The sequence below is a fragment of the Phoca vitulina genome, unplaced genomic scaffold (genome assembly GCF_004348235.1).
Source record: "Phoca vitulina isolate PV1807 unplaced genomic scaffold, GSC_HSeal_1.0 scaffold8, whole genome shotgun sequence".
Classification (NCBI taxonomy): Eukaryota; Metazoa; Chordata; class Mammalia; order Carnivora; family Phocidae; genus Phoca; species Phoca vitulina.
In genome coordinates this window covers 35,524,539-35,538,061 of record NW_022589711.1, presented here as the reverse complement: position 1 = coordinate 35,538,061, position 13,523 = coordinate 35,524,539, and the positions used below count along the sequence as shown (strand labels likewise).

The window sequence follows — 13,523 nt, the reverse complement described above, 5'->3', positions numbered from 1 at the left end:
ACTGGTACCATACTGGTTATGAAGTGTGTGTATATATATATATATATATATATATATATATATATACACACATATATATATTTCATTTCAGGACAAACTTCTCCCAAATTTATTTCTTCGAACTTACTCCAAAATAAAGCTAACTCCATTGTGTTTTGCTTTAAATTACTGCTTACTTCATCTGCATGGTTTTTTTTTTTTTTCCCCTCAAAAAGCCACATAAATAAGGAGAGGACTCTGCCGCTAAGATAAACGTGAATGAGTATATGCAGTGCAGTGCTGAAAAAGCTTTTTACTTTTTTTGGTTCCGATTTCCACAATGCTCTTAGCTACTTTCACTGTTATAGTTAAAAGAATGTGAATTTTCCACATTTCTGCCTCTTTTGCCTGTGTTTTCAATATTTTCTCCATTGATTGGCTGATCTTTACAGTTTCTCCCAAATTGACTAACTTAATCCTGCTATTTTTACTAACTAGCTTTCATGCCTTCCTACCTTCTACAGAATAGATCCCCCCTATGAAGAATACTACCCCCTGAACAAGGGGTAAAGGGAAGCAAAATAAGAAACATATTCCATATTATCATAACTATGCAAAATTAATGTGTTAGACTGGGTTCTCCAAATGCAGGCTCCAAAATAGGATGGAAATTGTAAGGATTAGATTAAGAGAGATGCCTGTGAGAAAAAATGGGGAGGTATGAGAGAAAAATGGAGGGGATGGAAAAAAGACCACAAAGTAAGCTTGATCCCTAGTGATGGGGAGAGGGAAGTAGTTTGGGTGGAAGCATCCTAGACTACTGTGTACTCTAAGGAAGGTTTGGCAAGGCTATACGGGAGTCCTTAAGCCATAGTTTGTCATTAGAGGAGTCTTGTTTCTCAGAAATGAACCTGCCTTGGTATTTCCATTGTCTTCGATCACTGGCTGAAAGTCTTGGCCTCATGGCACAAATGGGGTGATGGATTTTGGCATGCAGACCCTGGGGCTCCTGTTCTATTACGCTCCTTGTAGTTGGAAATCTACAAGGTATGCCACCCTTCTTTTCCAGGTAGCCCCCCCAATTCCTCCTGGAAGAACAAGTTAATGGCTTCAGACTCTAATATTTGGCTGAGATCTGAAGCTGCAGGCACATCAAAGCATACACACATCCACAAAAATAAAAGATAAAACAATTTGCAAAGCTATGATGCATCCCCAAGTTGGTTTCATGAGGAAGCAATGAGATAAACATACACAATAGCAAAAAAATATTGTACAAGTAAGTACTACAAGCACATACAAATATAGTACACACAGGTGCATAGGATATAAAGGAAGTCAACTTTCTCTCTCTGTCCAGGCTGCAAAGATACCAATAAACCAGACATAGGAACAATATAGTTTTCTGTCTGAGTGGGAGGAAAGAAAGGAAAATGCATTTGTCAGGATCTTAGTTTTGTGCCAGGCACTGTGGTATGTGGTTTCATGTATGCTAACTTCAAATATATAGTACTATTTAAGTCCCTTATTGAATACTCATAACAACCTTTCACATAGCTGTTATTATTCCTGCTTTACAGACTAACAGGATTCAAGGAAATATTAGATTCAAAGTTGAATAACTTGTCTAAGATCACGCATCTAGTAAATGAGAGATCCAGAATACATTCCAAGTCTGTCAATAGGAAAGTCAAGGGGAGAAGGTCATTCTTGGGCATTCTCTGTACATACATTTTTATTTATTTTCCCCCAAATCATCTTCAGTCTTCTAAGTTTTGCAGCTGAGGGTATTTTATATTGTGTTTTGGGTGAACCTTATCCACCTCACAGTGCAGGACAATCCTCTCACCAAAGGGACACTTTAAGGAGTAAAGGGGAAAGGTTCAATACCAAGTTGGTCTCTTTGCCTGTCTCGGGGTGTGGGGCCAATGACTGATCCTTTTCTGTATTCCAGTTTCAGGGAATGGGCCCTGCCTTGGTTACCTGTCCAGCCCTCTAGTCCTGCTGTGACAGCACCACTGTTTTGACCGCTTCCAGTCTTTTGGATGTTTAGAGCGCTTTCCCAATGTGGGCCCTTCTTTATATCTCCTGCTCTTCTTTACATCTTCTGCCCTTCTAAAACTTCTAAATCTTTCTGCCCTTTACTTCAGAGGCCTCCCTGCATGGCTGATCCATCCTTGTGAATTTAGGGGGAATTAAGACCATCTTTAATCTGCTACATTTCTTCGCTAATCAAAGCTTTGTTACCACACTTATTCAGAGTCTCAATCTCCATGAAACAATGACTCCCATTAGCAAATAAACATATTCAAATTGTTCCACCATCATTATTTCTTGGCTTATGAACATAGGGCTTCCTGGTATCCATCTTGTCCAAATTAAAGCCCATCTTTGGTTTAGGAATAATTATAGATGTAATTTGCTGATCACTTTGCATACATTATCTCAGTTCACCAACATAACAGATCGATGTTATTACCATATGTGTTCTAGAGAACAGGAAATTGAGATGTGGAATAGATTTAGTTCTCTGGAAGCAGACATTGAGATAGATTAGTGATGAGGACCTTTGAAAGTAAGGGGGCAGAAGCACGACTGGGCAGAGGAACAAGTCAAACTGTGATATAGGCATGACATAACCTTGGCTGACAACCTGGAGCTCTGGGTCAAGTATTGCCCATCAGCATCCCATGGGAGCCCCAAATGGCCAGCCATTTTTACATTTTCCTTTCTCCATCACTGGATGCAGGCTGTCGTGGAAAAGCATGACCTTGGACAAGGTGAGTCTCAACTTGGCAGTCACTAACGAAGTTTATACCTGGAAGCTGTCTGCCAACCGCATTCCCCACAGCCAAGAGCAAATCTGTCCTTGAAGGGGCACCCAAGTTGTACATCTCTGTGTCTAGAATAAACTCTAAGAATCCAGGAATTTATTAAAGGTTCTACAGCTAATAAGTAGCAAAGATTTGGTACCAAGTCTTTTGTGACTCAAAATCCGTGTCTCCCACCAATTCATTCTTGGTTTCCAAATATCCATTCAAATCAGCTATCAGAATCACTTTGGGGGATTTCTTTAAAATAGGGATATGTGGCCTCAATCCTGTGAGATTCTCATTCAGTGGACATAGATGGGATCCGGGAATCCCACCCAGTGTATAAAAAGTGCCCAGACTGATTCTAAAGTACAAGCATATTTGGAAACCATTGCTATCAAGAATATTGATGAGGAGACGACACCAAGCAGAAGAATGGAAAAAGTTTTAAATGCTGGACTACATATGTGGCAGAAGCTATGCAATGTTTTTTGGGGTGCTAAAATTTTTAAAACCAAGATTCATCCCTCTAGGCTGATGTTGTCTAATGTCAGTGGAAAGCTCTCTCTAGGGTCCTGCATCTGTCTTGTGTTTGCTGTTTCTCTGACCCTCCTGACATAAAAATATTGGAGAAAGTACAGCTACTTCATGATTCATGAAAGCAACTGAATCTGTAAGTGAACTGAAGAATTTGCTCTGTATGGAGCTCCTAAAATGTTCGGAAATGAATTTTAAGAAGCCCAATTCTACTTTGCTTTTTGTCTTTCACAATAAAATTGGAGATAGATTGATGCTTTTAAAACTGATCCTAAAACACAATGCAATCACTTTTTTAAATGTAGTAAATTCCTCAAAAATGTAGTAAATTCTTTAAATTTGCACATTTAAATAAAAAGTACAATTTTTTAATCAAACAGTACTTAATTATAATGGGACAAGGGTCAGAATAGAAATGTAATTGCTAGATGAAGTAGAAATTTAAAGCAAAATTGACTTGTAACTGAGCTAACAAACTTTGGAGCCAGGATTCTTTCATTTTTTTTTTTTTTTTTTAATTATTAGAATGAAGACAGGAGTCAGATTCTGAGGGAGAGTTCTGTCTTCAGCGGGACTCTCAGGACTCCAGCTGTGGAGGAATAAAGAGCCAGTCATGGTGATAAAAGTAACAAAATAGATATCTTTAAAAATACACTAGATGTTACATAAGGTTTTTTTTTTTTTCCAAATTTTGTCTCATTAGCATGGGCTTTTTCAATATGAAAAAAATCCTTAAAATAGTAGATCAAAAAGGTTTTATGCTGAGATAAACAAAGTATATATAACTTGTCTCTGGTTTGGGACAATATCTTGGGATCCTTGGCTATATGACTTTTGACTTCTGGGACCATTTTAAATGGATAATGAGCCTTGCCTCAGCTGACACAGGAAGTTTGCATTCCACCTTGAGCACGGGAAAGAAAGTTGTGTAAATGCTGGGTAAATATTTCACAGGATGTTTACTCAGTAAGTAATGGATGTCCTAAGGTACAGTTGCTCTGTGTTAAACTGTGGTGGTTGAAATACATGAATATTTCAGTTCCAACACTAAAGACAGATACAAGGAGATTATAGTACTGGTTCACTGAGCTCTTTAAAATCATTCATCTTGGGGCCTCCAACCATCACACAATGTCTGTTTGAATCAATAAATACAATGATAACTTTTTTTAAAACTTATGTACTTAGAACCATTGAAGTTTGGCCTTGGAAGAAAATCACCAGCCTCCAGGAGAAAGACTTACAAAATCAGCTTCTGTCAATGACCACAGATATCACAAATCTAGATTTCTCATTTGGAATCTCAAATGGGTGAATTTAATTAGCTCCTATAATTAGAAGCACAGGGGTGCCTGGGTGGCTCAGTTGGTTAAGCGTCTGCCTTCGGCTCAGGTCATGATCCTGGAGTCCCGGAATTGAACCCCAGGTCCAGCTTCCTGCTTGGTGAGGAGTCTGCTTCTCCCTCTGCCCCTCACCGACTCATGCTCTCTCTCTCTCACTCTCAAATAAAAAAATAAAATCTTAAATATATATATATACATATATATATATATAAATATATAAAATTAGAAACACAGCTAATTATTACAAGTGGCCTTGGAGAAAACAGTCTACCTTGACCCTGAGCTATCTGATCTTGAACTTTTCCATTTCTTCTTTTTATTGCTTCTCTTCTATTTCATCCAGACAATACCCACATGAAAAATGTTGAAAATGAAAGTTTCCTTTAACGATATTCAAGATGTCATTTAGCTCGGAACTTTATTATTTAGAGAGAGAACATGTAGCTAATATTAACGATGATCTTGTTCCATTGATATTTATCTACAGATTAAAGACACCTGCCCTTCCCTCATCTGTTGAGGAAGTGCTTCCTGTCACTCATATTCTCCATAACCTCAGATAAATCACTGGTATAATCACAATAAGAATTCTAATCTTGCCATGACATGATGTTTAGGAAGAAAAATCTAAAACCTTTTACATAAAAGAAGTTTCATAATCTCAAGCTATGAAAAGGGGGAAAAGGCATACTTACCATAGGTACTTTTTACCATGAATTCCCTGACCTTAATTTGATTAAAATCTCAACCTAAAGATTGCAACAATATAGATTTCTTTAGAGTTTGATTTTTCATGTCACTCAACTTTGAATGAGAAAAACCTCAATGTGGGGCAGAAAGGGTGGTAAAGCGGAAGGAGAAGTTAAGGACGGAGCCGCTTTGCAGATCAGTGTTTGAAAGTGAACAGCCGATTTGACAAGCAGCAAAAACCACAGAACATAGTACCACATCGTCTTTCTGTTCACTTCGTTTCACAAACGATTCAGGCTCTTCCTACTGTCTTCTGCCACCTCCTTGCTCTTCTCTACTTATTTCACTGATGTCACTGAGGTAGGTAACCTGGTCCAATCCTGAAGAATTCAAGGGAGGAAGAGAAGTCTACCTGTGAAGTTTTTCTGTCCCTGATATGCACAGGAAATGAAGACATTGCCTGGCATGCTTGGAATTGGGAAATTGTGTTGGGTGTTCTTCCTAATCCCACATCTGGGCATCTGGAGTATCAACGGTAAGGCACCTATGTAGATAATCTCTTGTTTTTTTTCCCAGGGGGTGGTGGAGGGAATGTTTCGCTTGCGATGTCAAGTGGATAATGGTGGATGAAACATGTAGTGAGATTTGCTCACTGAGCACGTTCTAGGATATCAACCAAACAAGAACATGGTTTTCAAGTCATAGCTTGGCTGATTTTCTTAAAAAACATGTTCCGATGGTAAGGAAAGAGAATTGGGCAGATGTTATAAATAAGGTACAAATTTATCACTACTTCTAGCAAAAATGCTCTGGATGCCATCCTGATGATTGAATAGCTTGTCTTTTCGAGACGGAGGCAAACAGAGTGCTGTAGTGTTCAGCTGGATGGGTGTTGGATAACTGGGGTTGTACCTGACTCTGTGGTTACCCTTGAGTAATGTCACTAAATAGAGTTGCCGTATTTGCCTCAGTGGGGTGTGTGCCTGGAGAATACCGAATGAGAAAATGCTCAGAAATCGAGGATCAGAGCATTCTGTCATTGTTTCTATTAGGCTCAAAGAGAATGGTTCCTACTAGGGTGTCATGTGGCATAGAAAACAGCTTGAGGTCTGCATAGATGATGTGTGGCCACCTCTGCAAAGATTTTATGAGGGCAAAAAAGCAATTTCTTCCTTCTAGTGAGTTCATTTTCTCCCTTACATGGACACAGGGGCCCATATATTGAAAGACTGTTAACAGCTAGCAGAAGTTTCTGATTTTCTCAGGTCTGATTTCAAATCTTCTGCCTGGTTATTCCCACAAACACACATACTCTTATCAGTTTGTGTGCTGTGGTTTTAAGCTGGAAAATATGGTGACTGAAATCCTCTAGAATGTCATCTTAAATTCTGGAACTGCTTGGTTTGGAATTTGTCTCCGTGGATGTTAGGATGACACACGACCAGGTGCAGAATAAAAATTCCCAGGCACCTAAGCATTGTTATGTGTGTGAGTAATTTACATTAATGAGGTTCTTAGATGGCTGGCTGGGTTTTTAATTTTCCATCAGATGCCTAAAATCACACAGCTGTAACTGGAGTCATATATTAAATAGAATTCTTACCAATTTGAAGAGCACATAAACTATCCTCTGTGAAATGGAGGAAAATAATGTTCAGTGCTGGGGCGCCTGGATGGCTCAGTCAGTTAAGTGTCTGCCTTCGGCTCAGGTCATGATCCCAGGGTCCTGGGATTGAGTCCTGCATCGGGCTCCCTGCTCAGCAGGAAGTCTGCTTCTCCCTGTCCCTCTGCCCCTTCCTCTGCTTGTGTTCTCTCTCTGTCAAATGAATAAATAAAATCTTTAAAAAAAGAACGTTCAGTGCTGTATCACACTGGGAGTGGGGTACAATTTCTATTCCCCTCCCAATGTGTTTACAAAGCTAGACTGGGGCCAGGGAGGTTAGGACTGAGTTTGTTTACTGGTTCTGCCACTTACTGTGTGACCTTGGTGAAGTTTCTTATCCTCTCTTAGCCTTAGTCTCCTCATTTGTAAGATAGAGATAATAATTATACCTAAAATATGGGCCTATTGTGAAGACTATAAATGCAATAATATGGGAGAAGTGCCTGGTATAATAAGTGCACATAATAAAAGCTGGTAAATGTTAATGGTGTTTTGCTGATATTATTTTCACCAAGCACCCCCCACAAAATTCAGTTAAATGGGAAATAAGTGTTAATGTTATCGTTTTAAATAGTTGAGCTTTTAAAGCTTTAAAAAAAAAAGTGAATAAATAAAATACACTGCACAATATATTTGACCCCAACTATAGAGAATCAAATTATTTGGAAAATGAAATGGAAAGCCTCAAAGTGCCAACCAGGTTTACTGTAAAGCAGTTGATAGATTGAAGCATTACTTGCATTAAATTTAAGATATAGGTTGAGATAAATGTTTAGTGAGAATTGTTCTCCCAGACAGAGCTGATGGCTCCATTCCTTAAAACCACATTAATTTTAACCTATTTATCTTGGGAATTTTCTGTGATTTACTAAATTACTGAGTTCTTTACACTGGCATGGTTTCAAAATGCCTAAATATTTTTTTAATTTTTAATTTAATTTTTCTTTAATTTTTATGGATTTCTTTCCCTCCACTTAAAAGCAATATGAGATCTGTGTGCCTCTTCTCAGGAATGAGGCTGCATCTACCATAAGGTTGGAAAAAAATGTTATATTCTCTATAAACTTCTTGTTTAAGGTCCTTCTTTATAATAAAATTACGCTTGCTTGCTTTTTGTGTTTCTCAAAAAAAAAAAAAAAAAAAAAAATAGAGGGAACTCTGCCCCTTAGTATCTGGCTATGATTTCGATCTCTGTCTTGATGAAAGGAATAAAGGCGTCCACACCTTCCTTTCATGCACAGATGGGCAGATTATACTGGGAAGAACGAGGCTGCAAGTGGAGATGCATCACCAGGGAGCAGCTCGCAGCTGCAAGGCTTTGGACCACTTGTTCAGTTGAGGATCAACCAAGGATTCCGTCTTCAAGCAGGCCGGAGTCCTGCAGTTAATGTCTGGGTACCACTTGGCACTATATATGGCCTGAAGTGAAGACAGTAGGAAATCTTTGACTGACCGCTGCTTATTGTGATAAAAAAAAAAATAAATCTAATCTGATCTAGTACCGGTGGCCACTTATGGTTTGGCTCCATCAGGAACACATTAGTTAGGTCTGAGTCTCCATTTGGCACTTGTCTATGTCCTCTTTCTCCTTCACTATGATAGTTGAGTATGGTCCATGGATCCATACCCCACATTCCACTCAGATTGTCCCTTCACTGGGAACTGGCCATATCCTTGGGTCAGAGCAAAAACAGGGCAGAAAGTGCTCCGCACCTATCATTTTTTGAAGTTCCTTTTTGATAACACAGTGTCTTTATCAGGCTTATTGCCATGGCTCTAGCTATTTGTTCCTATTGAAATGTGTACCTGGTGTGCTGGAGGTAGAACTCATTCTTCTGCCAAATGCTTGTGTATTGTTATTACCAAAAGGCCTGCCACAAAATATGATTACCTTTTACGTAAATGTCTAGGAAAATATTCTGCAGCTAAAGGACTTCCTGGATTAAGGCATGAAAAGATTAACCCGTGTGCTGATAAGAGCCTTGAATAGACTTTCCTAACCCTGAGAAGTTCTTTAATTAATTGTTGCTTCCTCTGTCCCACTATCAAAATTTCCTCTGTTGTAGTGTTGAAGTCAAATGCTGCTTATCTTGCTCTCCTGGGGCTTTCCTACTTAATTTTCATTATTTGTGAGTTTCATCTTTACTTACGAGTTCCAAATTGTTGAAGGAAAAATGTTCAAAGGTGTTCATAATCAGGTCGCCAAATTAAATCAATCTTTTGCTGTGTTTCTTGGAAAGGCAGTGGCAGAGTAGTTAGGATCAGGGACTAGAGCCAGACCGCCTGGATTACTGTCCCCTCTCTGCCATTTACTGTGACTGTAACCTCTCTGGTTCTGTTTCCTCATCTCAGCAACGGGGACAATATTGACACTGATCTTCTAGGGTTGCTGCAGTAAGTGAATTAATTCTATACAACACTTAGAACACATTAATTTTAACCTTTATATCTTGAGGATTTCCTATGATTTACTTGACGCATCATTAAGTGCCACTTTAGCTAATAATGTCACTTTAGCTAATAATGTTCTTTTAGTCCAAAATTTAGCTTGATAATTCCCTTCAAGTAGGCTTAGGAGGCCATCTCTTGTTTGGGGTTGAGAAAAGTTGTCTATAAATAACTCTTGATATCATTATCTACAATCATCCACAGTTACCAAGCAATAACAAAGCTTTGGTGGTCATGTGACTCCAGTGACATTGCCTTTGTGAGCTGTTCTATCGTATGCACTTTGCTTCTCTTTTCTAATAGTCTCCATTCCCTTACCTCAAAATAGGCTCAGTCTTACCCACCTATCCTTTCATGGTCATGGCCTCTGATTTACATGCTTGTCTCTATGGAAGCAATTACAGTGTGCTTGTGCCCGCATGTGCAGGGGTATCATTCTCAAATGCTCAGAATCTAAACTTGTCTAATTTGAGGCTCACTTTAAACAGAGTCCAGGAGAGTGTTGGAGCAGCCATCTGGGCCAGTCATAGGGAAACCCCAAGTTTAGCTGGTAGAGCTAACTTCTCCTTTTCTCCTTCCTGTTAGCCATATTTATCTTGTGAACACAACCTGTAACTCACGAATGTCATTAGCAGCTCATTGTCCAGAAGTGGTTATAAGGCAGGCTGGGGCACTTAGGTTCTAGCTGGGAGGTTGTGGCCTTATTTAATTTTCTTCTACAATTTAGAAGAGGAGAATTAATATTGGGGGACAGTTGGCAGTTTCTGCTCACATGGATATTGTTAATTATCTTCTAGGGCTTTGAAAATGCCAGTGAATCTCAGTGTGATCTCTGTGGTAGAGTGCATTAGGAAGGGGAGGAAGTACCTGGGAGAGAAGTAGAGGCAGACGTTCCCTGTGTCTTTACAGCAACACAGAACCCATGCTTACCCTGAGCATCCCAAGTAACCACATTATCACTGAAGGCAATATTTAGAAATACTTATGTTGATTTCTGATGCAATGACAAAGTCTCTCTTTGATGCTACTGGCCACAGCTTCTAAGGTATGCTGTAAGTTTTTCTGTGCTGCTTTTCTTCCAGAAGGCACTGTGATCAAGGTAGAGGGCCTAGCATTTCTGAAGGACAGGGCCTCCCAGGAGCAGGCGGTCAAAGTCTTCTGGAACTATTGTCTAAATTGTCAATATGAATCATTATTCTTTAGGGCTCACTAAACTGGCTAAAAACGTTTGCTACTCCACAGAGAGAATTGCAGAATTGGCCAACCAACACTCTACTAGATACTCATTCTTGTCAAATGGGGTGGGCAGAACTCTGCAGAAATGGAACACGTGTGAATCCTTTGGCTGTGGTCAGTGACCAGTAGGGTAGAACCACAGGGGGACATTTGTCATTTGGTAGAGATGTAATGGAAAAGTTACTGAAAGAAAGCTTGGAAAAGTATATAAAGACAAAGGTATTTTTACTTCCCACTTTTGACCAAGGCCAGCCTTGCTGGTTAGAGTAATTCTTTTTTATTTTTTATTTTTATTATTTTTTAGAGGGGGGAGGGGCACAGAGAGAGAGAGAGAGAGAATCATAAGCAGGCTCCATGCCCAGTGTGAACCCCGACATGGGGCTCGATCTCATGACCCTGAGATCATGACCTGAGCCAAAGTCAAGAGTCAGACACAACTGACTGAGCTACCCAGGCGCCCCTGGTTAGTATAATTTTGTAGGATTTCATCTATCATACAAAAGGACATTTTTCTCTGGGATATACTGCCTTTTCTATGTCTATTATATTTGTTTGCCCAATGCATATGCCAGTCATTATGCATGACTGCTGATCCTTGACTCAGCTGCTCAGAGCAGAGGTACTTGGGGCAGACCTTCTGGTTTCCATCTTGTCTCTGCCACCTGCAGGCTTTGCTCAACTACTGTGTCACTTCCCTAAATCCATCCTAAGGAATAATAATACCCGGTATTTTTTTGTTGTCTATTACGAGCCAAGCACAATGCTAAGAACTCTTGCTATGTGTTCTCATTTACTTCTACAACTACCGGCAGATAAGAGCTTTTGCTTTGGAGTTAGCCAGGTCTGGGCTCAAGTCCTGCTCTTGGCTCGGACTCCCATCAGCTGGCTGTCTTCAGCAAGCAGCTTTGCTTCTCTAATACTTCGTTTTTCCAGCTTAAAAATTAAGATAACAACTCTAAGTGCCTGATAAGATTTTAAGGATCAAATGAAACGATATATGTATGGTACCTAAGAGTGAAAATCACATTATAAGAACTCAAAAATATTAGTTACGTCCTTATCTTCCCCCCCATCAGGAGGCTCTAGGGTGGGTCTGCAGCACTTTGATAACGTGAGGTGCTGTGTGCCTGTGAGCAAGTGACAATGAATGTGAAGCAGTGATTCTGGAGGTGATCCCCCAAATGTGACTTATGCCGCTATCCATGTGCTGTGTGACTTGAGGACGGCTAATGCTCTCTGTGGGTCCTGTCTTTTAATATCTCAAGGAGAGGAAATGACACAGGTACTTTGTGAGCTTTGCTGACTGTTAGACAAAGCTATGGCAAATACTAAAATGACTATTTCAAGACAAAACAATTTTAGACTTATCCCAAACTAGATAAAACCAAGAAATGGCTTAAAGTCTTATACTGCTCAATAAAAGGAGATTGAAAAGATAGTCTTCAAATTTTCCCCCAAATAGTCATATCACAGAATGAGAAATTCTAGCCCTAAAAGAAATTGCTTCAAAGTGTGCTAAATAAATACCACATGAAAGCAAACTTAAAGTTTTCACATACCAGTACAATGAGACTTTTAAGGAGGAAATGGTAATAGAGATGATTGTGAAAATTCTCTCAATTTTCTCATTTCTTGTCCTTTGTTTTTTAAGCAATGGGAATGAATTTGGATTCATACTATGTGCATTCTTGTTGTGAAGTTAATTCTTTAATTCTTTCCAGTTCCATTTTACTAAAGGAACTTTACGTTAATGTGAGTCTCTCTCTCTCTTTCTCTCTATGTGCGCATGTTTGCATGTGTGTTTTTAGACAGGGAAGAGATGCCTATCCCCTTCTAAAGACCAATACCACCAAGAAACCACTGACTTTTGTTTGTGTGTCTGTGTGTCAAGTATTCAATTTGGCCTTTTAAAGTTCTTTGGTTTTTTGAGTAAGATTGTAAGCACTGAGATTACTAGCAATTAAGAGGTCCACTATTCAACAAAGCTTCTCTTCCTGTAAAAAAATAAAAAAATAAAGACCAATATCAGACAATATCCACAGAGAAGAAGAAAAACCTGAACTATTATTTCATACTATATCTATGTCTTGGATCCATATTACATGGCATGTTGTTTGTCAGGTAGATGTATGTGAATATCTCTCATCCATGGTAGGGACTGAGGCTCTCAGTTTTCATTGTACCCCTGAGATCATGACACAGGGTTTGGCTTAGATTACCAATGGTCACTCTTTACAATAGAAGCTCTGTTTTAACCTTGCATGCATACATCAAGTTTCCCAGGTGTTCCTAGCACTTCTGGGGATATCTGACTTATGTAGGAGGTTTGTTTACCAGAGTTAAAGTGGTAAGCTTAATGCACACTGCAGAATACATGAAATCAGTGATGTCTGCATGTCAACACTTCATCTCATGTCACCTCATGATTTGCGGAGTCTATGCCGGCTAGCTTATGGTGAGGAGTGTGCCACATGGGCTTTCTGATGCAGTGCATGTGATTCCTTAAGGTGTCCAGGAACCTTCCAGAACCTCTGCTGTGTGATTCCATGGCTGCCGTTGCTGTGCATGAGTAGGTCTTGACTTTGTTCAACCTACTGCCCCAGGGGACCCCTGAACCTATACCAATTTGCAGGGGAACAGGCACTTGCTTCCCTTCCCTGGGGGTCATCAGATCTCCCCAGCTGTCCACCACTCTGGCCCTCGAAAGTAAGGCAGAATGTACCACCGGGAAAGTCTGTTTTCCTCCTCGGGAGACTTGTTTTCCTCCTAAGTCTGAAGACTTCCCTCCTTCTGTAGCCTCCTCACCATGTACCT

General features: G+C 39.7%; 1 protein-coding gene across 2 annotated transcripts in view; it reads left to right on the top strand.

The window, feature by feature from the left end:
* The first annotated feature begins 5,584 nt into the window (after positions 1-5,584).
* Positions 5,585-13,523, top strand: part of BTLA (B and T lymphocyte associated) — a 31,520-nt gene continuing 23,581 nt past the window's right edge. For both annotated transcript variants that reach the window (XM_032406533.1, XM_032406532.1), the window contains exon 1: positions 5,585-5,897. In XM_032406533.1, coding sequence (XP_032262424.1) covers positions 5,810-5,897 — 88 coding nt within the window. In that variant the 5' untranslated portion in view covers positions 5,585-5,809. The remainder of the gene's footprint in view (positions 5,898-13,523) is intronic.